The sequence below is a fragment of the Rattus rattus genome, chromosome 8 (assembly GCF_011064425.1).
Source record: "Rattus rattus isolate New Zealand chromosome 8, Rrattus_CSIRO_v1, whole genome shotgun sequence".
Classification (NCBI taxonomy): Eukaryota; Metazoa; Chordata; class Mammalia; order Rodentia; family Muridae; genus Rattus; species Rattus rattus.
Genome location: NC_046161.1, coordinates 106,710,924 through 106,734,253, shown reverse-complemented (window position 1 = coordinate 106,734,253; position 23,330 = coordinate 106,710,924). Strand labels below are relative to the sequence as shown.

Sequence of the window (23,330 nt, the reverse complement as noted above, 5' to 3'; positions counted from 1 at the left end):
AAAGGAGAAGGTGTAAGCTTAGCCAGTCAACATGGCTGCGTCATGAAGAAACGCGCAGGTACCTTTAAGGCCTGATGGCACCACCTTCCATTTCCAGCCAGTGGTGGGGCCATGGCTTTTGGGGGCTGTGGAGATGAGAACTTCCCATCAGGGTAGTCAAACAAGGCACAGACCACAGGCAGGCCCAGCCCCTCCCCAGATCCCCGCCAGGGGATCTGCACAGGGACCTGACCCAGCAAACAGCATAATGGTCACAGCATCAATTTTGGCAAGACAGCACAAACTGGACTTATAACCGGGAGAGTCATTAGAGAAAAGGGTAAACACCACCAGGACACTAACATGGGTGGTGCTGCCGATTTTTAGGAATGGTTATTAAAGATTATAACATCATCACTAATTTGCGGCAAACGCTACGAGGCATTTGTTCCTTAGTAATTTGAGCGATCTGAAGCAAACGCACAGGGACGTCATGCAGAGCCCACACTCCTTACAGACCTGCGTCCTCGCGTCCTGCAGAGACAGGGGTGCCTGTGGTAATGGGAAAGACAGCATCACAGGGAGGGAAACGAGACCCAGACCAGGAACAGCAGAGAAAGCGAGGGCCGGCAGCATTCCAGGGTGTAGGCCCCGCGTATCCACGACACCACTGGCTGCCCTCAAGTGGACATAGAGCCTGGTACACGGGGGTCAGGAGGTCATTTTAGAGAAAACAGGAGATGACACACGTGAAGAACTGGAAGAAAAGCCCAAGGAAAGAGAGGCAGGATGGGGTTCTCCAAGGTCCTGGGGGCTGTTTATAGTCACAGGGCCCCAGGTGACCGCAGAAGCCTGCAATCAAGGAAGCCCCGGCTGCTGTGCTGAGTGTCGGCTCAGAGCGAGAGAGGCCGAGGCCGAGCACACGTGAACAAGCTCACGACTACGGCCCCCTGGGGCAAGGACAAAGGGACAAGAGTGAAAATTAAGGCTGCGTTATCAATTCCAAGTGAGGTCCAGCCTACAAGACTCTGAAGTCGCAAGAGCTTGATCAATGGACAAGAGATTCCCTGAGGCCACAGGGCCAACGACAGGTCCCTGCACGGGCCCCACCTCCTCCTGGGTCTCTGCCTGGAACACACAGGCGCAACCCAGCCATGGTGTTGCCCAGAACCCCAGGCCATACTGTGGTGATTGCCACAGACAAAGATGTAGGGGAACAGTGGTGGCAGTCCCAAAGGATTCCCAAAGAAACCCAGAATACGCATGCGGGGTACTTCAAGGCTGCCTAATACTCCACCGGCCCTCAGAGACTCTATCTCTGTGTTAATAAAACACAGGGTGTGCAGGGACAGGACTCGGGCACAGGGCAAGCACAAGGAAGGTCCAGCAGCTGAGAACTGTCCCAGAAGAGAAAAGGAGACCTAACAAAAAGCAAGACATAAAGAATGGGTTGAGAGCAGAGCTCATCTCACACACAGACGGGGAGAAACCAGCAGGCTATGAAAGCCCAAGAAGCAGAATACAGTGCGGCTCACAAGGGTCTTGCCTGCCCAGCTAATTCCCACAGAAGGAAAGCTGAAAATAAAAGACACAGTAAGAACACACGGGAAGGAAGATACAGCGGTCAGGGCACACACGGAAGTGGAAGTGTTTCTGACAGGTCAAAAGTGACACTTCATTCAGTGTATGTATTATGTCTAATCTAAAAATATACTTTATATAAAATACAGCCTGCTGGCATGCTATAGTCCCAGCGCACAGGTGCACTGAGGCAGGAGGACAGTGAAAAGACTAACCTGTCTACACAGGAAGACCCTGCCTCTCCAGGAAGTAAAACGATCTGATCAAAGTGTACTATGGTTTAAATGTTGGATGTTTCCTCAAAAGCTCTCATGGTGAATGGCGTGTGTGGCCCCAAATACAGTCTTCTTCTGAGCTGGGGCCTGTGGGAGGGCGGTGTCATGACGCTCCGCCCACCAGTGGAAGAACCCTTGCCTAATGGTTTGGGGGTGAGAGCTCTCGTTCCTCCTGGACTGCAGGGAGCGGAGGGGCTTTCCTCTGTCACCCAATCCCATCACGACATGCTGCCTCTTTACAGGCCTAAAACCAAGCGGGCCAAGGAGCCGTGTCTGAAACCTCCCAGACCACGAGCCAAAAGAAACCGTCCCTCCTTTGCTTGTCAGAGCTCCTCCAAGGCAGCTGGCACATACGAACTCCTTCACAGGCCTAACGCCAGACACTCGTTTTCAGTATGGTTTTAGGACCCTTCCTTTTCCAGACCTTGACACATGAACCTGCTGCCTTCCCTAGAGGCACAGCTCATGAGCAATGTCAACCATGAAGACAAACTCCCTCCGGACCACTGCAGAGCAACAGGATGCTGCACCCTACCCAAGGGTCCTTCCTGCAGCCAGTGCTTCCCATAAAACATCCCAGGCAATCACAGACTCTCACAGACACGCCCCCTTGCTTTCTGCACTTCTCTCAGAAAGACCAAGTTTTCATGCATTCCGGGACCAGCAGCTCTGTTCTCTCTCCCATCCCACTCGGCCTCCTGCCAATCACACTTCTCACCAGCTTCTCTTTCTTTTGCTTCATTGGTGAAAGTTTCCTTCTGGTTCCACAGGACGGAGTTCTCCTCCTTCAGAGTGAGCAGCTCCCGGGAAGCCTGCTGCAGCTGCTTTCGCAGATCCTCTAGTTCCACGATCAGCTGCTGTTCCGACTCCTCCTTCTTGCCCAGCGCCTCCTGCAGATCTGCTTTCTCCACCTTGAAGCCTTCAAGGAGACCTAAAAGACAGGCCAAGCACAGGCAGATATGGCAAACCATGTGGAAGGGTGACAGAGACTGCAGCGGGGCCTGTACAAAAAGCTGATGTGGCTGGAGAACTGGAAGGTCAGAGCAGATCGCTCCTAGTCAGTAACCCTCAGAAGGGTTCTAGACAAGACCTGATCCCTCAAGAGAGCTGAAAGCAGGCAGCCCATTCATCTGCACAGAGGTGCCATCTGTGTGACAGAGCAGGTGGCCTGCCAGAGGTGCTCCTGTGACACTGATTCACAGAACAAGAGAGCTCAGGACCATGTGACTCCAGTCATTAGGACCCTTGTAGCCCACACACAGACCGATCAACGTGGCTTCCCAGAGCCAATGCAACTTACCAGAGAAAACTACCGAGGGGCCGAGCTGGCCCCTCACCCTCATCCCACCACGTACCACTCACCCTCAGCCGTGTGCAACTCCAGTGCCAGCCCGTCCTTGGCCGCACTCTCCTCCCTCAGGCGTTCCAGCAGCTCCTGCTGCTTCTGCACAGCCTGGGCCATCTCCTCATCCCGATGCCGGAACTCTTTCTCAACACAGCGATGGAGTTGACGGGCGTCCTCCAGCTGTTGAAATACATTGGAGAATCCCATGTATACATGAATACAGAGGTGTGAAGAGAAGCCGGGGTGGGTGTTAATATCAGAGTCCCCACCACTAGTCCTGGGGGCAGGGCCGTGCGTTGTAACAGAGCAGTCTCTACATGGGTCGAGGCTCCTCCTTACCCTCCTCTGACATCCCCTCCCAGTAAGGCCTAAATGGGCCTCAAACATGAAACACCCATACCCCACGAGCCCCCATGGACAACACAGCATCAGGGCCCAGGAAAGTTTCACACAGAAACCCTTACTGGGTGACCCCTAAGCTCTGGAGAAGTCATCTGTTGCTTTCTCCAGCTTCGTGTTTCCATGTTTGTTCTAATAACAAACTCCACTTCTTAGTGACAATAAGCTCCAAATACAAAGCATTATAGTATGAGTGAATTGCAAAAGGTGGATTTATAGGTTTTGATTGATGGTGGTCGTTTTTAGTTCAAAGGCAGGGTCTCACTATACAGCCCTAACGGGCCTGGAACCTGCTGTCAGACCAGCCTGGTCTCCCACGTGCTGGGACTAAAAGTCCACACACGTGGCCCTGCGGTTTGCTTTTGAGGCAGGACATTATCTACCCTAGGTTGGGCTCAAGCTTACTGTTAAGCAGAAGATGACCTTGAACCCCTGATCCTTCTGTTTCTACCTCCTAAGTGCTAGGACCACAGGCGTGCACCACCGTGCCTGGTTTACACGGTGCTGAGGATCGGACTGGGGAATCAACCAAGATTCTGGCTGTCCTTCTCACGGGATGCTTCCTTGAAAATTTTAGTTCAGAAAGATGTCAGCTAAAGAAGCGTACATGAAAGCTTACACAATCAGCCGTAAGAGAGTAAAATCAACGAGAAAGCAAACATCACCCAGAAAAGGTTAAGGTCTCTGTCTCCAACCACATGGTGGAAATAAGGCATGCTGGGAGCACCTGTGAATGCGGATGTGCCTGGACAATGACGATATCTTTGCGTCCTGCAAGCCGGGATGAGCTGGGAACACCGAGTCTGTGCCAACATAACCGTCTGTGCGCCCCGTCGTCGGTGACTCGTCTGTCTCCTCTACCCACTCACCCGGCGGCCTCTGCTGTGGGGCTTGGGCCTCACCTGTTTGGAGGAGTCCAGGGCCATGTCCAGGAGGCCCTCCACGGCGGTGCTGAGGCTCTGGTAGACTTTCCGAATCGGCTGCTCACACTCCTGGGTGTTTTCGGGGCTCATAAAGAAACTCTCACACACGTGACTGCTGATTTCGCACACGGACGATGTCTCTGCCCCTTCTGGCAAGGCTCTGTCTATGTCTAGTAGACCCTCGTCGGGCCACATTTCGCCAAGGGCTGCAGCTACAAGGCAAACACACACAGACACCCACACCTTCATTCAGTGAGCTCACTACCTGGGCCGACCTGGGACCAGCGTGTGGGGGTGGGGGTGGCGTGGGAGGTGTGGGGAATGGCGTGGGGAAGACACAGATGATTCACCTCCTTAGCACACTAGGAACCAACCTCACACTCAGGTCGTTCTACCTAGGCCTGATCCTTGCTCTCCAGAGTATGGGAACCAATGGGGAACAAAGATCCCGAGGGCATTTGGGGTCCCCTTCCTGGGCTACAGAGGTAACAGGCAACACCCATCTTGGTGGGTGTCTGTACCTGCTAACTGGGCACCGCTTGTATCTACAGCATCTTCATGGTCCAGGAGGAGCCCCGCACGCTCACTGATCCGGCTCTTTAGGGTCACAGCTGCCTTCAGCGTTTCCCCAAACAGATCGAGAAGTCTCCTCAGGGCATCTCGGAGGGCTTTCCTAAGAGAGGGGAAAAAAAAAATCTATCATCAGAGCTGTTCTTGCTCCTTCACAAAATGCTAACCACATGCCTGCAAATGCTTTCATTTGGGGGGCGGTTGGGGGAGGGTGGCCATGATTACAGGACTTCAATAAAGCAATAGATTTGGCTGCTCTTCGGTAAACTGTGAGGGGCTGTGAACGCGTCCGGGTATCATTAGGACTGGAGAACAGCATGGCTGGTGTCTCTAAGCCCCGGTGACAATATGTTCAGAAGCCCAACAACAAGCACAGCGGGCCGGGAGCGGCCGTGCAGGACGAGGCACTGACCCTTCGCTCTGAGCCAGGTCCACGTCAGCCCTGAGCATGCAGATCAGAGTGGCGCCCTCCTGGTTCTCCCGCTCCCGCCTCTGCTGCAGCTGCTCCAGCTCGCCTCGGCACTCCTCTAACTCCCGGCTCAGCAAGAAGACCTGGTCCCTCACCTGGTGAGAAAAAGGGGCAGACGGCTGTGAAAACAGCTTGGGCTAACACAAGTGCCTGCTGGGAAATCCCGTCACGACTTTTAAATTATATTAAATAAAAACATGGCTGGCGATGAGCGCGAGAGTGAGTAAAGGTCAAAGCGCTGCTCTTCATCGTTTATTACTTCCTGAAGTATATATATTCCCTGATACATGAGAAATGAAAGGGCAGATTCATATCGCAAATAATCATTCAAAATAAAAATCCCCGGGCCTCATCGCTCACCATGAAATTAGTCAACATGCAGACACGGGTCCTTCATATGTGTTTCTCTTCAAAAACAGAGGCAAGCCTGGAGCGGTGGCTCATACCTTCTCTCCCAATACTCAGGAGGCAAAGGCAGGAGGATCTGAGTCTGAGGCTAGCCTGGTCTACATATTGAGTTCTAGGACAGCCAGGGTTATGTAAGAGGCACTGACTCCAAAACAAAACAGGCAGACAAAACAAGGGCTCAGAGTCTCAGCCGCCATTCAGGACAGGTAGCAGGTAGACCTGTTCTGTTGCTGGCCACTCAGGCTTCCCTTGATGTCCTAAGCAGTAGCTTGGCATACAAGGGAAAGATACCACAGCAGCATTAATCCAAGGCTCTTTGGCCTGGGCCAGCTGTGAGTGACAAAGAATTTTGGCATTTTCCAAATGAAAGAGAAAAGTACAATTACCACACAGGCCCATGGAGGCACCAGGCAGAACAAAGCAGCCATCTTCCTCTGGTCAAACAGAGGCACACTTCCACCCCTCCAACACACATCCACATCTGTACCAGAGCCCGGATCAGCTGATGTACCGACACGCTCCAGGTCAGAGGAAAAAAAGACAAGGAGCCTAAGACCAGTGGCCTCCAAGCAGAGGCGCTGTACGCTGCACAGCACTAAGTGGTGAGCGCACGTACCCATGACCATGACAAGAAAGAACTATACAGTGGGACACAGATGGGCCAGCGGCCCATGAGAAGTCAGTGGCCTAGAAAGCACAAAAATTAAACAGGATATGCTAGAGAGACGGCTCCGTAGTTAAGAGCACTGGGAAGCCATGAGGACTGCAGCTCAGAAATCAGCATCCACGTAGCAACCCAGGCGTCCTGAACAACAAGTCACAAACCCAGCTCCGAGAGGGTTAGAGGCAGGAGGATCACAGGGACTGGTTGGCTTCCAGTCGAAAAACACAAACTGACTATAAACATATGAGCTGACATTATCTTCTTAGTAATAAGGAAATGCAGATTACGACTCGTGATGTCATATCATAGCCACAAAACCAGCAGGGCGAGAAGGGTGGAAGAGAGGAGGAGGTGCCAAGTACAGGAAAAAACACAGGCGCTTTCAGTAGAGAGAGTCCAGAGACGGAAGCATCCTGGATGTGTGCAGAATGCTCTGAGCTCTGATGTGAGAAGATTCACAAAACAAAGCTCACAGGAACAAACCTGACGAAGGTGGGAAAATGGAAAAAGCCAACAGCCCCACTTTGGTTCACGTCTCAGAAGGAAGCCCAGCCATGAAAAGGGACCAATTATCTTTCACAGACCATGCCGATCCTCTGTTACCATGGAGGCAATTAGGCCAGCAAAATGGCTCAGCAGATAAAGACTCTTGCCGCCAAGCCTGAGGACCTGAGTTCAAAACCTGACTCCCACATGGCAGAGATGCATGATGACACACACATATGCACACGCACACACGCAAGCACACACACACACACAGCAGTAAATAAGTAGAGTAGGGATAATCAAAATTTCAAAAACAAAGTTACACAGTGTATTATTCAGAGGTGCATTAAGAAAAAAGAAAAGCAGGGGTTGGGGATTTAGCTCAGTGGTAGAGTGCTTGCCTAGCAAGCGCAAGGCCCTGGGTTCGGTCCCCAGCTCCGAAAAAAAAAAAAGAAAAAAGAAAAGCATTAGTAAGTGTACAAGAAACCTAAAAGCAGAGGATGGAAGGGAAGGGGTATGAGCTCACGGAGGAATGCTGCTGAGGCATGAGCTACTCTGGTAGCATGGACATAATCACACGATGTTATTTTCTCAATGTTACTTCAACTGAACATGTAGAGTTCTAAAGATGCTAGTAAGACTATGTCACGATAAAAACAGAATTTTTTGGAGTGTGGTCTGCCTAAAGGAACGTTTGCCCTTCTCTTAGCTGGAGTTACCACTGAGCTTCACGGGTAACTCCCGTGCAAGTGGTAATGTGGTAGCTTACACTTAGTTTCCCTTGCCGTACGCACGCACCGCCATACGCACCGCCAGAACAGCAGATGCAGCCGTCCGGGGCCACTGACTGCACTGGCTCTCAGGCAACTGCAGGCCCCTCTGTGCCTTTCTCATACACACGAAGTATGAACCTCACTTCCCCCGGGTAGCCACCGCATCACCTTCATGATTTCCTTATCAGTGTGATTTCTAACTCTGCTAACTGCCTCCCCTCTGCTTTTTTGAGAGAGGGCGTCACCATGCAGCCTAGGCTGGCCCTGAACTTGAGATCCTCCTGCCTCAACGTCTTACATGTATGCAGTTTCTTTTTACTGAGTTTGCACAAGCATACACGCTGATCTTAAGTGGCCTTCGCTATTTTTGAGAATTTCTGACATGTAAATCATGCCTTTGCAGAATACTTTGAAGGCTACGCCCCCTCATGTAACCTCACCCCACACATTTGGATCCAACTGTCTCCAAAGCCTCACCTCACCTAGGCTTTGCTTGCCCTGTTAGCCACTCACCTTCCTGTGCAGTCACCACCATGTCAGTCCACCTCTCAGCACAGGCAAGGTCTCTGTAGTTGGACTAAGCCCTGCTGATCTGTTACTGCCATCAGACAACTGCCCTGATCCCATCAAACACTCTGACAGAATGCTTACTACAGATAGTAGTGCTAGCATTTAACAGCCACCTGATTTTGAAAATCACAGAATTCCCACTGACTTCTTAGGGTTTTACTGCTTTGAACAGACACCATGACCAAGGCAACTCTTACAAGGACATTTCATTGGGCCTGGTTTACAGGGTCAGAGGTTCAGTCCATCATCATCAAGGCCAGAGCATGGCAGCATCCAGGCAGGCATGGTGCAGGAGGAGCTGAGAGTTCTACACCTTCATCTGAAGGCTGCTAGCAGAATACTGACTTCCAGACAGCTAAGACTAGAGTATCAAAGCCCACACCCACAGTGACACACCCACTCCAACAAAGCCACATCTCCAAACAGTGCCCCTCCCTGGGCCGAGCATATGCAAGCCATCACCTTTCACTCCCAGGCCCCAACAGTCTTGTTCAATGGGGGCCACACCTAAAAGTAGCATTTCAAAAAAAGTACATTTTAGTTCAATTTCCAAAGTCCACCGAGACTATAGCAGTCCCAACAATGTTAAATGTCCAAAGTTCAAAGTTTCTTCCGAGATTCACCCAATCACTTAACTGTAACCCCAAAAGCAAGACGGGAAACCAGCTAGGCAAACTCCAAACATCTCTATGTCTGATGTCAAAGTGCTCTCCAGATCTCCACTCCTTTTTTAACTTTGTAGAATGCAACGAACTTTTCCCCTGGGCTGGGTCCACTCCCTGTTAGCAGATTGCCTTGGCAGACATCCCACAGCTCTGGCCTCTCTAACATCTCGGGGTCTCCAAGGCAACTTTAACTTCACAGCTTCTTGTTCCAATGTCTGGGATCTACACATGCTCTTCTGGGCTCTTCCAGAGGGCTTGGGCCACTTCTCCAGCTCTGCCCTCTGTAGCACTCTAGGCTCTGGCTGATTCCTCCATTGCTGCTGCTGTTCTTGGTGATCATCTATGGTGCTGGCAACTGCAGTACTCTGGACTCTTCTGCTGTAACTAGGCTTCACTAATGGCCTCTCCTAGGCCCTCTTCATGATGTCAAGCCTCAACTCCTTTGCCTGACCCCATCAGTCCTGGGCCATCTACTCGAACTGAGGCTGCACCTTCACCAATGGCCTCTCACAGTGCCAAACCTCAGCTGCTCTTCATGACCTGTCATGGCTTCCTGGGTGACTCTTACACATTACCAAGTACAGCTGCAGCACGAGGCACAACCTTGGCTCTCTCTGGAACACAGCTTCTTTGTGCTCTCAGAAAACACTTCCCAGATTTCACCTCACTAACGCTGGTCTCATCTTATTACCACTAAAATTTCTTAGCTCCAGTTAACCACCATCATTTGTGCCAGCAGTCCCTTCTATTCTGGACTCCGAAGCCAGAGCCACGTGACCAAAGCTGCCCAGCTCTGCTCCTTGCAGGAGCTGGAACACGGCCCCCTTGTTCTATTACGTTATCACCAGCTCTCTGTTTTCCAGCTCCTTCACTGCCTAAGCTTGGCTGTCCTGGATCTTGCTGTGTAGATTGGCCTTGAACTCCGAGATCTGCACACCCGTCTCCTGGGATTAAAGGTGTGCACTACCACACCAGGACTCAAGCTTCTCTTCACCTAGAACTTGCTCCTCTGTCTCAGTTGGCCTTGAACTCAGTGACCTGTTTGGCCTTATCTCCTGGGTTCGATGTGTGGAATCTTGCCCCAAGTCCTATTCTCTCCATTTGCTGCCTCCTAGAACACAGGACTCAGCTCCAGTTCACCTCTTGGTGCCCCCTTAGTACTCAAACCATAGACTTTATAGTTTTCCTTTCTAAACTTACCATGCTTGTTCAGAACGCTCTTCATAAGACCTAACCAGAGAACAAAGTCTCTGCTGGGCGTATCTGAGACTTCCTTTGTCAGTGCAATTGACATAAATCTCTTCACCTTAGCCTCAGGTAGACACTTCAGACCAGGGAAAAAGCAGCCACATTCTTCACCAAAATTCCACAAAAACAGTCTCTATGCCACATACTGAAATGCTTCTCCCTTGAAACCTCTTGGGCCAGGTCTGCACAGTTCAAATTGCTCTCGATAACAAAGTCTTCATATTCCTACTAGGATGGCTCATTAAGGCCCATTGATAGCATTCCACTGCTTTCCAAATCTAAAGCCCCAAAATCCACATTCGTCTGAACCAAAGCATGGTCAGGCCTATCATAGCAATACCGCAGTCCCTGGAATCAACTTCGGTCTTAGGGTTTTACTTCTTTGAACAGACACCATGACCAAGGCAACTCTTCTAAGGACAACATTTAATTGAGGCCGGCTTACAGGTTCAGAGGTTTGTCCATCATCATCAAGGTGGGAGCATGGCAGCACCCAGGTAGACATGGTTCAAGAGGAGCTGAGAGTTCTACATCTTCATCTGAAGGCTGCTAGCAGAAGACTGACTCCCAGGCAGCTAGGGTGAGTCTTAAAGCCCACGCCCACAGTGACACACCTACTCCAACAAGGCCACACCTCAGGCCACACCTCCAAATAGTGCCACTCCCTGGGCCAAGCATATACAAACCATCACAGTCCCAGTGCCCAGTGTTTAGCACACAAGCAAGAGACACAGAATTGAGATTGGGCTGTTAAGGTCCTGTTACCCTGTCGTGTCAGCAGCTAGAAGAGAGTAGTGATGCACTGAATCACTAAAGACCAACTGTATGGAAAGGCATTCATATACATTAGGAAGCCATCAATTACAATGTTGAGATGGCTTAGCAGATAAGTGTGTGTGTGTGTGTGTGTGTGTGTGTGTGTAACATTATAGACTAAGCAGGTTGTATTTACACACACACACACACACACACATATATGTATAGATATAGTGTGAATAAAAATAAATCTTCAAAAGGGAAAACAAATGATACTTTTTCAGTTATTTTTTGATTTCTTCTGCAGTAGAACAGGAGAGCCTACCAGACTGGTCATCTGTACTCTCTGTGACCTCACTGACCATGAGCAGAGAAAACAGTGGTTTCATGTAGGATCCCACTAGGAAAGGCTAGCAAAGAAGCAGGGAGTCCCCTGAACTCAGCTAAAAAGGCTGACACTGGGCCCTCTGCCTTAAAGCAGAGCTGTAGGACCCGTGGCTGGAGGCACAGCTCTGCAGTCTTCACTCTCCCTCTGTCAGAGGAAGGACTTGAAGGCAGTTGACAGATATATGTATCTATAAGGACGTATGACTCCATGGGAAGCAAGCAGAAAGCAGGCAGCCCGACCTCCCACCAGACGGCCGAACCATCAGGCAGAACACCCTGGTCTGTCCTAGGGAAGCCTGCAGCAGGATAGACCCAGAGCATTCTACATGTTCAGGAGTGGGTGAGGCACTTCCGCAGGTCTGTGACCGGAATCTTACAAGGTTTCAACGACAGTCACAAAGCTGACGTGACTAGGTATGGCCAATATAAAAAATGGCATTTTAGGGGCAGGAGAGATGGCTCAGCAGTTAGAGATACTTGCTGAACTTCCAGAGGTCCTCAGTTTGGTTCCCAGCACCCATCAAGTACCCATTGTCCAGTTCCTGAGGATCCAATACCCTCTTCTGGTATCACACACACCATACACACAAACACACACACACACACACAAACTCACGTGCCTGCATACATAAGTAAAAATAAAAAGAAACTTTTCAAGAACTTTTTTAAAAGAACATACTTTTAGATTTCTCCAAACATTCATGTATTTTCATACATGAAAGCATTACATGTGGTTAAGTGGTTAGCGAACAGACCAAACATGCCTGGGAAAGTGTCAGGAGAGACGGTGCACAGAGAACACCACTTAGAGCGAAGGTAAACACTATAGTAAGGCACAGACATTCAAACGCCATAAAACTGACTGACTCAGTTCTCTTACCACGTCCAAGGGTTAGCCTGCAAACAGGTTTGGGTTTTATACAAGAACATATGGAACAGCCCTGGACAATGAGCACTGGCCCCTCTGTAGCTACTTCCGGACCACGATCTTGCTTAGGGTCAATGGCCAGGGAGACTTCTTCACGGGACACGCCCTTCTATCTGAAGAAGACCCAGCTTACGTTTTCAGAGAATGATTTTCACAAACTGCAAATGGCGGTAATCCGGAAAATACCCCGCCCAACCGTTCTGCTGAGAAGAGGCTTGGCTCTGCGGACAGGTGCAAGATATTTGTGGCTCGCCAGAGCCTGCGAGGCAGTAAGGACAGCGCGTCCCTGCTATTTTGAGATGCCAGTCCTGGCATCCTGGGTAGCACTCTGAGAAGACACTGGAGGAAATGTCTCAAAGCCAAGCAAGTCTGATCATGTGGCAAGACTGACCGTGCTTACTGACCTGCCCGCACGAATCCAGGGTAAAGGGTAAAAGGCTGACTGTCGCAAGAACGAAAATTAAAACACTCAGTGCCCACCCAGCCCTGTCCAGACCCCAACTCACACAAGCACAGTGAGAAAGAGGCAGAAGTGTAAGCCAGAAATGGGATGACACGAAGGTGACCTGCTGTACCACGGCAGTGGTGGTCAACCAGACACGGCTCTTTCCAGCCCCAGAAGATCATGAAACAAGTCTTTCTGATCTAAGAACACCCAGGCGGATGAGCCTGAGGGGTCCTCAGGTGACTCTAGGGAGTTGGGGTGGGGTGCGGTTCTAGCCTACAGGTACAGAATGAAGACTATGTGCATACACTGTGTTCTATGTATATGTGTATACAAACACATATGTGCTGTGTACATGGACCTATAGGAGGATTGGACTTGCCAGGGTCAGGGCCTCTTAGCATATTACATACTGGGAGACCAAGGCAACGAACAATACCTTGCCCTGATGTAGAAAGGGGTCTCAGCCAGGTCCCTCCAAAAGCTTCACAAGCTGAAGGGTTCCCATTGCTTTGTTAGACTCATCTCAAAATTGCCATGTGATATTGTCAGGTCATAAAGACGAATTCTGAAGAAGCAGCCATACTGTGTGTACAGACTTCTAAGTGTGTCCAGTTGTACTGTGTCCATTGCCACCTCCACTCTTCCCATGTGGAACCAGCAGGTTCACCTGATGCCCGCTGTGGCTGTCATTGTGAACAGGCACTTAGTAAACCCTGCTTTGAGACAGGGGAGATGGCTCCGCGGGTGCTGAGCTCACAAGAGTTCAAAACCCCAGGACCACATCCTTATACAAGAGGGTTTACCCATAATCCCTGCGTGCAGGAGGCAGAAATGAAACCTCAGGGCACAAGGGCCATCTAGACTGGTTGAAACAGTGAGCTTTAGATTCAAGTGAGAGAACCAAGTTCCATAGTAAGACGGAGTAATCGGGCCCACAGAACCAACCAAGCAGGGCTCACAGGGGCTCGCAGAGAACAAAGCGGCAAACACAGACCTTGTATGGGGCTGAGCTGGGTCCTCTGGATATACCTATGGCTGCATAGCTTGGTGTTCGTGTGGGACTCCCCACAGTGGGAGTGGAGGCCTCTGACTCCGTCACCTGCTGCTCGGGACCCTTTACCTCCTTCCGGGTTGCTTCGCCCAGCCTTGATGTGAGAGCTTGTGCCCAGGCTTATGGTAACTTGTTAGGCCATGGATCTCCCGGGCAGACCTGCTCTCTTTTTTTTTTTATCTTAAGGGGAAACAGAGGAAAAGTGAGAGGAGGAACTGGGAGGAGTGGAGAGAGGGAAAACTGCAGTCCGGATGTAAGTTATGACAGAAGAGTAAAGAAAAGATGGTGTGAGCTCAAGCGGAGACCTCAGTACCCTCCGCCAGCGGCTTTGCTGCGCTCCTCGACTGCTTGCCCTAGGGAGCGCGGCGTCACCCAAAGTGCTGCCCTGAGGGACTGACTGACTGTTCAGGGCAATGCTTACCTGCGCAGCCTGGTCCTTCGATGCCTGCAGCTCCTGAGGTTTGGCCAACTCTGCTTGTGACGTCTGCATTTCAACTGTGTGTGGGTCTCCCCGCTCCCGAGGCTCAGCGTGGTGCTGCAGGCCCTCGGTGTCCGCACCACCCAAGGCTGCATCGCCATCCTCCTCCAGCCGGTGCCCTTCATTGTGCAGAGCCATGGCCGGGGCCTTCTGCTGAGAGAGTTTCCACAGGGCTCAAGGAAGGGCAAACCCCAGATTTCCCCACCCCAAGGAGCATAACACATGCAAGAAGTGGCCAAGATTCCAGTGCTTCCTGTAATTAAACTCTGCCGCCAACGAAACTCAGCCATGGTTTAAAACAAGTATTTGCATGTGATCTGCATGTTTCTGCTTTTAGAATATTATCTTAACATTTTATTTTATTTTAAGATATATTTCTTGTTGTTATTGTTGCTGCTGCTTTGTTTTGTTTTGAGGGATTTCTGTGTAGCTCTGGCTGTTCTGAACTCGCTATGTAGACCAGGCTGGGCTAGAACTCACAGATCAGCCTGCCTCTGCTTCCTGAGTGCTGGGATTAAAGGTGTGAACCACCATGCCTGTTAATTCTATTTCTATTATTTTTAATTATGTATGGTATGTGTTGTCTGCATGAGGGTACGGGTACATGACAACAGCTGTCCCCAGGAGCCAGAGGTGGACAGAGATGTCCACAGGCCCCTGGACCTGGGGTTACGGGCTGAGCTGCGTGTCATGAATGCTGGGAACCGAACTTGGATCCTCTGGAAGAGCAGCAAGTGTGGAGACATCACTGCAGCCCAGAACTTGGTTTTCTTTCAAACGAATGAATCAAGATGACCTGCAGGTCTGGGGACTGGGAACAGGGTCCAGTTCCTTAACTGTACTGGTTTGTGGTAAGTGCAAACAGAAGTCTACTAAGACCAAGGTTGCAGCTCCAGGACCAGACTGAGGGAAAACCTCTCAGCAGCATCAAACCTTATCCCGGCTCCGAGCTCTGGGCCTAGACACGAGGACGGATGCACCATTTGCACTAAGTGTCCCCAGCTGCTCTGGCTATTGTTATGTGCATCCGCCATCTAAGAAGGTCACAGGGGGTACACAGCACACTAGATGGTTTTAAGTTAGCTATGGCTTAGTCATGACCGCAGGCTCCTGAGTCCTGTGAGCAGACATAGGGCACCTGGGAGTTTGCCAGAAATTCCCTCTTCATATATAAAAGTTAATTTCAAAAAGTAACAATAGGAAGAGAACCGAGGCTTTGCACATAACAACAGGAAACATCAGATCCATCTACTGAGGTCTCAGAACTAAGACTGACGAGAGGGCTTAGGTCAGCTTCGTGGAGCGCCTGAAGCCTCTCAATGCCATCAGTGCAAATGTGACCTGAACCCCGACTGTGACCAACCCTGACTGTTACCGTATCATCTACAGTGAGACCATAAATCACCACCACTATCAACCAACCATCTGTGAGGCTCAGACACACACACGGACAGGGACACACTAGCACACACACAGACACAGACACACAAACACACACATATGCGCCAACACAGAGATGTACACGTATACACAGAGGCACACACAGGCACAAGGGACACGGGTACACGAATACACATTCCGATGTGGAGCCAAGACACGCAGATGCATGTCCACAAATGCCCAGACACAGAACACGTGGCCAATGCAGCAGGCGCAGCGCGTGGCCCTGGCACCTCACCTGGTGGGCTCCCTGCAAGTCAGCGGCCGGGCCTTTCCCGCTCTCTGTGTGCTGGGCACTCATTTTGACTCTCAGACTATTCCTTACGGACTGAAGCTCCTCCGCGTGTTTGAGTTTCAGCTTTTCCAACTCCTGCGTCAACATCTCTCTGTGACAAGAATCCTTTTTCTGTAGCTGTTCCTCCAGCTCCGCTCGCAAGAGCTCCAACGCCTTTTTGTGCTCATCCCGAATGGTCTGAATGTCGGCCACGTAACAGGATTCTAACTCATCCAGGTTTGACAGGTGTCTCTTCTCCAAAGCACTAATCTCGGCATCGTGTTTTACCTGCATTTCGGCCACGTGAGTCTCCAGGAGCGCCTGCTGCTTGCTCTGCAAGGAGGCGAGCTGCTCGGTGAGCTCAGAGTGGTGCCTGGTTTCAAGCTCCACCCGCAGAGCCAGGAGCTGCTGCTGGTGCCCCTGCTGGAGGAGCTGCAGCTCGTGGTTGTGCTTCTCCTGGGTGTCCAGGAGGAAGGCATCTTGCTCCTTGGCAAACTTCTCCATGATCTCTTTCCGCTCTTCCAAAAACCTGAGACAACACTCAAGGAGAACACAGGCAGTAAGGCACGGGCCCTCAACCAAACTTAGCCTCTCTGAGCCACGAGATACACTGCCCACAGGGAGCTGCCTCAACCCTGGATTTGAACCTGTCCTAGGAAACACTTGGGGGCCACAGGAAGCCTGAGGAACTCCAGGACAAGTAACTCTAAGAGCCACAGAGCCACCAGTGGGGAAACTGTACACACGCCCCTACAGGAAGGACCTCAAATGGCAGCCTCACCTGCTAAGTTGTGACACCATTTTATCCCAATGAAGGACATGCCCACAGAAGACCTTGTAAGGGACGTTCAAGATTGCTACTGAATGCCAGGCATGGTGGCACATGCCTTTCATCCAAGGTCTTGGAAGGCAGAGGTGGGAGGGTTTCTATGGGATCAAGGCCAGCCTGCTCTAGATAGTGAGTTCCAAGACATCTAGGACTACAGAGACACCTTGTCTAAAAAAAAAAAAGAAAAAAAAGGACCCTGCCACTGAGTGTGAAGAGATGTTGAGAGGTTAGACAGACATGGGCTGCTCTTCCGGGTCAGGGGCTCCCTGCACGAGGAAGGCTCACAATGCTCTGTAACTCCAGTTCCTGGGGAGCCGATGCCCTCTTCAGGCCCTCAGAGGTAACAGGCAGGCATGCAGGGCATAGCGGTACATACAAACACCCCCACACCTAAAGTAATTTAAGTTCTAAGAACTTAAATACATGAAAACAATAAGATAAAGAATAAAAAAATTAAATTTATTATAAAAAGACAGGAGTTAAGAGACTAGCCTGGGCTATACACAGAGAGGCCATCAAAACCTATAGAGAAGGTTCTGTGTCAGAACAAAAGTTAGATGTACCTACAGTTAGTTACAGCACTGAGGAGGCTGAGGAGGGGACTGTAGTGTACCTTAAGTCACCTTAGTGACAGAAGGGACCTCTTCTCAAAATCAAGCAAGCACGAATGGAGGTGCACAGGCCGAATGTACACTTAGCTTTATACAAGGGACTCGAGCTCCCCCGGGCATGGGGCTATGCTTCTCCCAGCAAGCCCATCACAGAGCACAGGGCTGTACAAATATCACAGCTTCTTCTACCCGCTTTGAGAATTTCTCCACAGCCAAGCTCTAGCCTCTGCCGGCACTTTGGACAGGGGGCTCCACACCAAACCCACCATCCCACAGCTTCACCCACCTATTCTGGGCCATTAGCAGCTGGAGGGCACAGTCTTCCTTCTCTCGGAGGAGGATGGCATTCTTCTCATCCTGGGCCACAGGGGGCTCCTTGCCGCACTGGCTACACAGCAGAACTTCGTCTCTGGTGAGTTCCTGCTCCAGCTGCCTCAGGTGACCCTGCTGCTCCCTCAGAGATCGCTCCAGGTCCAAGATCTGAGCGGCCTGCTGATCCTGCAGGTGCCTCATGCTGGCCTCCCGCAGCTCAAACCTGTTTATTATGGACAGCTTCTCAGACTCGGCCTTTCCCCTCAGCTCCAGAAACATGGAGGCTAGTTTCTCTTCAGCGTCTCTCTTTAGGTCCTCACGCGAAAGCTCCCACTCTGCTTCCTTCTTTTGGAACTCTTGCTTCATTAGCTCAATCTTCTCAGCGTTGCTGAGTTTCTCCTGATAGTCGTCAATCAGACTGCCCTGAGCCTGTAAGGTGGCATGGTTTCGTTTAAGAGGAGAGGCATTCTCTTGATCTGGATGAAATGACGCTAGCACACCCCTACCACGAAGGCTTCTACAACTTACTTCAAAATACAGCAGTGGGAATACAGCTTGGGTTGATGGGAATGGGAAGACTCTAAAATTAAAAGTAAAACTACACTTTGCTCTACAAAAGCAACACCGGGAACCATGCACACAGCAGGCAGGCACACGCTCACGCACCCCTGGAGCAAAGACGGACCCATGGGTCTGTTTCAGGGGAGACCTCACCCAACAGCGGCAAGAGGAAAAACCCAAGAGACAGTTTCAGTCACCTGATCTATTTAATAAACCAAGGGATTCTAAAGGCCCCTTGAACAGGGAGACAGATGAAAAGGGTAAGAATGGACAGATACCTAAAGTTTCAAGACAGAAAAAAGGACAGAATAAACTCTCGTCAGTAAGAGGCAAATCAGCACTGCAAACGGAAGTGGGGGAGCGAGTGCCATCCTCTGGTAAACAAATCTAAGCCAACCGACTCTCCCTGGTGTGAAACCTCTAGGCTGAGTGCAACATCAGACATGGCCCAAATTCTGACTGACCCCGAATTAACGCAGATGTAGGACGGGCCCCAAAAAGCAGGCTGGCTAAAGCTAAAAGAACTGAACGAAACACTCGCCGCCCCAAAGGTGCAGAGGCGAGCGATCGGTCTGCATTTGTCAAGGTTACTGCCCACTAGAGCCAAATTTCAATGTGCTGCGGAAGCCGCTCTCGAAAGATATCCCTACAATATCCAGATTAACACAGAGCTAGAGAATGGAAAACAAACAAAGCAAAACAAAAACAAACAAACAGGGAACTGTGACCCACGCTAACATTACACGGATAGAACAATCCATTTAACAATCCCAAGGCGGCACAGAAGAGGAAGTCATCAAACCAGGGTCTGACTGATAGCCATAAATCTTAACCAAAACCACCGAACAGTTCACTGCAGGCACATTGCTGCAGCAAGGGCACTAAGAAGGAAGATGGGATGAGGCCTACTCGATCATGGTGGATGACGGTTTAGTGTGTTCCTCAAGTCGGTCTGTGAGCATTCTATTGAGTGCTTTGGTTTGTTTTTTTAAGATCTATTTATTACATATGAGTACACTGTGGCTGTCTTCAGACACACCAGAAGAGGGCATCGGATCCCATTACAGATGGTTGTGAGCCACCATGTGGTTGCTGGGAATTGAACTCAGGACCTCTGGAAGAGCAGTCGGTGCTCTAACCACTGAGCCATCTCTCCAGCCCTCTATTGAGTGTTTTTACATCAGGGAAATCGGTCTGGAGCTCTCTTTTTGTTGAGTCTTTGGTTTAGGTGTCAGGGCAACTGTGGCCTCATAGAATAACTTGGGCAGTGTTCCTTCTCTTTCTATTTTGTGAACTAGTTTGAGGAGTATTGGTGTTAGCGCTTCTTTGAAACTGGTAGAATTCTGCACTAAAAACCCTCTGGCCCTGAGCTTTTTTTTGGGGGGGGGGAGGGGGTGGAGTTAGCAGGGAGGGGTGAGAGACTTTCAATGACCGCTTCTACTTCCTTAGGGGTTGGTTATAGGGTAAGTGGTATCTTTTTTATAATAAATTGAATTTTATTTTTCCATTCTTCATTTTATTGTCTTCATGTATTTAAATTCTTAAATTACTGTGTGTGTGTGGGCGTTTGCCTGTATGTACCTCTAGGGCCTGCATGCCTGACTGCATGCCTGAGGGCCAGAGGAGGGCATCAGCTCCCCAGGCACTGGAGTTACAGAGCACGGTGAGCCATCTCGTGGGTGCCGGGGACCCCTTGGCCTCAGCGTCTCTCCATGATCTCAACCACAGGATCTCTGTTTGGACCCAGACCCCCCACATATTCATCACGGATGTGCTTGGTCTTCATGTAAGTCCCCTGACAATGGGGTGGAGGCTGTCTTGGTCTCTGCTCCTGCCACTGGCTTCCCTTCCCCTCACCTGGACTGCCTGGTTGGGTCTCAGTGGGAGAGGGATGTGCCTAGACCTGCTGGAACCAGATATTCCAGGTTGGGATAGTACCCAAGTTGGGGGAGGGGGGTCCCCTTCTCTGAGGAGAAGGGGAGAGGGACCTGTAAGGGTGGAACTGGGAAAAGGAAAGGGGGGGGGGCTCTGATCAGGATGTAAAGTGAATAAAAAATTTTAATTAAAAGAAAACACAAAAGAATAAAGATGGAAAATACTTTAAATAAAGAAAACTTGTGTGAAAGAGTCACACAATAATAAAATGATAAACGCTGAAGAAAATTCTGAAAATACGGAGAAACCATGCACGCGTGAACTTGTACCCTCGGGAGGGATGAAGGCCAAGACTATCATTCCCCTTCATTTCTTTCATTTCTTTTTGAATTTTTTGGGGGGATTTTGTTGCTGTTCTTTTTTTATTTTTTTATTTGGGATAGGGTCTCATAATACAAGCCAGGCCGGCCTCCAACTTACTACGTGGTCGATGATGGCTTTGAACTCCTGATGGAGGGCGGCCCTCAGCCTCTGGAGTTCTTAGAATACTGAGTTAGGGGTTCACGCCACATACTCAGCTCCCTTCTCGCCTCTCACAAACGGGACTTGAGAGCAAACCTTACAACACTGCTGTTGCCATGACAACGACACACATGGGCGGGACACGAGGAAAGTGCAGCAGGAAAGGCAGAGAAATGGAACAGAGGAACATGCTGAAAACTATTAAAAAGATGGCAGACCTCAAATCTAACCACATCAATAAAGGCTTGAAACAGTCACAGGCTTCGCACTGTAACTAAAGGGCAAACCGTATCGAAATAAGTTAATAAATTTAACAAGGCCATTTACCTGACACACTTCACCTCCTCCACTAGCCTCAAGACTTCAGGATTTAAGATTTTTAAGGCAAAGAGTAGCAGGAGATGTTTTATTAATAATAAAAAGATAAATTCTTCAGGAGGACACAATCACAAACTTGTTAAGTGTAAAACCCAACTTCAAAATGCTTAAAGCAACTGAACAAAATTTAACAAAATTACTATAAGAGAATTACATAGTCCTTCATTATTCTGTTGTTGTTGTTGGTTGGTTTGGGCTTTTTTGGAGACAGGGTTAATCTGTGTAGCCCTGGCTGTCCCGGAACCTTCTATGTAGGCCAGACTGGTCTTGAACTCAAAGATTTGCCTGCCTCTGACTTCCAAGAACTAGGATTAAAGGCGTGTGCCACCATGCCTGGCCACATTCCTTTCTTGAACTGGATCTCCAGATAGACATGCGGCCTGGGAAACAAGCATCTACTGTTTAGGAAACTGCTTTGTCCACGGTGTGTGGGACAGATCGCAGGTCACAGACTGCAGACTGCCCACATACATGCCCGCACACAGCTGTTGGTTTGGGGAAGCTGGCTCGATAGGTTTCCCACAGGCCCTGTTCTATCTTACGCCCAGACATTACCGGTTCCTTAATTCTAAAGACAACTTGGTGATCAAACCTGCGGGCAAAAAAGAAATCCTTCTAAAGCTCTCTTCTGATGGAGGAGGATGAAAATCCCAAAGTCACTCACAAAGAACAAGGCATGGATGCGGAAGGCATGAAAATCATGGTACCAGACATGGCCATACGCATGACGAGGAGACCACGGTTTAGTTAACATAAAAGCAGCAAAAGACAGGAACCAGTTCACAGCCCTCGAACGGCACTGGCTGCATCACGAAGCCCTTTTGTAACTTTGAAGAACCTGACATTTTTCCAGCTGTCCACACCCATGATGGAGAGGCCACAACTTTCAAGCTCACAAAATGTCTGATTTTTCTACCATAGTTGAACAGTCACCATGAATGAAGACTGTGAAGAATCAGGACACAGTTGAAGACAGAGGCATGAAGATCAGAAAGTTGTCAGAGCCTCTCCTGGGAGCCCCTGAAGATGTCTGAGATTTCCAAAACCCAATTATGAGGCGCACAGGAGTGACAGGTGACAGAAAACCCACAGGCCAACGAACAGTACAGCCAGAAGGAAAACACAAGAAGGGAGAGCCTGGGAAGCAAGGGCCTCACCTTGCAGGTAGGGTGAAAAAGGGTGTGGGGTCCTCATACCCCAGAGCATCAAGAGACACAGGATGCAGCCATACCAAGGGGTATAAGATAGGACACAGGGAAAGTCTGTCCCACTGACCACAGCAGGGAAACAGGTATTCAGAGACATGGGCAAAAAAAGATTTCAAGGGCTGGAAAAAATTCTGTCATGCATTGAGCTGTGATCTGCTCGCAAGTTCAAACACTATGGCCCTAATCACTAGGACTCAGGACAGGCCTGTTTAAGACAGGGTGTACAAAGTGCAAATGAGGACATTGAACAGGCCACAATCCATGCTGACGACATCTTTATACGGAGATGACATCAACGGCCTGGGACAGAACAACGCAGTTGACAGGAGCCTGAGTGCTTATCTGGCTTTGGTCCCCGGCACTGCAGAAAACCAAATGTGATGGTGCACACCTATAGTCCCAGCCCTTGGGACATGACGGCCAGAAGTCAAAAGGCCAAAGTCACCCTCAACTACACAGCAAGTTCAAGGCTAGCCTTGGCTACCTGAGACCTTATCTTAAAAAAAAAAGGATGGAAAGGATAGAATCCATACCCACACACGCAACACACACAGAAAAAAACCTCGCTTGCAAGTCAAGAAGCAGCATCCCACAAAAGACTGAGCTGACCTTGGATATTATCTGTTCTCTTAATTCCTCCGTCCATGATTCCTCACGGCAGCCTCGAGCCAACTCACACAACGTCATGAGGAGCAACCACTCAGCCACTCACAGCAGAAGCTGGTGCTCAGACAGGGCAGGGGACTCCTGCCGTCGGTCACACACACACACTCACACTCACACATACGCACACTGAATAGACAGAAGTTTTAAATAAAGCCTGGCTTCACACCCGCCAGAGGATGCCCCAGTGACAGCTGGGAAATGAGCAGGACAGCAAGCAAGCGGGACTAGGGGAAGGGAGGACGCAACAGCCT

The 23,330-nt window shown here is 50.0% G+C and overlaps 1 protein-coding gene across 1 annotated transcript in view; it reads right to left on the bottom strand.

The window, feature by feature from the left end:
- The window catches only part of Pcnt (pericentrin), an 84,353-nt gene that overhangs the window by 43,459 nt on the left and 17,564 nt on the right, over positions 1–23,330 (bottom strand). The window contains exons 11-18 of the mRNA XM_032911050.1: positions 17,844–18,298; positions 16,082–16,646; positions 14,347–14,553; positions 5,485–5,636; positions 5,024–5,175; positions 4,482–4,714; positions 3,198–3,360; positions 2,554–2,766 (exon numbers count right to left, since the gene is read on the bottom strand). Coding sequence (XP_032766941.1) covers positions 2,554–2,766; positions 3,198–3,360; positions 4,482–4,714; positions 5,024–5,175; positions 5,485–5,636; positions 14,347–14,553; positions 16,082–16,646; positions 17,844–18,298 — 2,140 coding nt within the window. The remainder of the gene's footprint in view (positions 1–2,553; positions 2,767–3,197; positions 3,361–4,481; positions 4,715–5,023; positions 5,176–5,484; positions 5,637–14,346; positions 14,554–16,081; positions 16,647–17,843; positions 18,299–23,330) is intronic.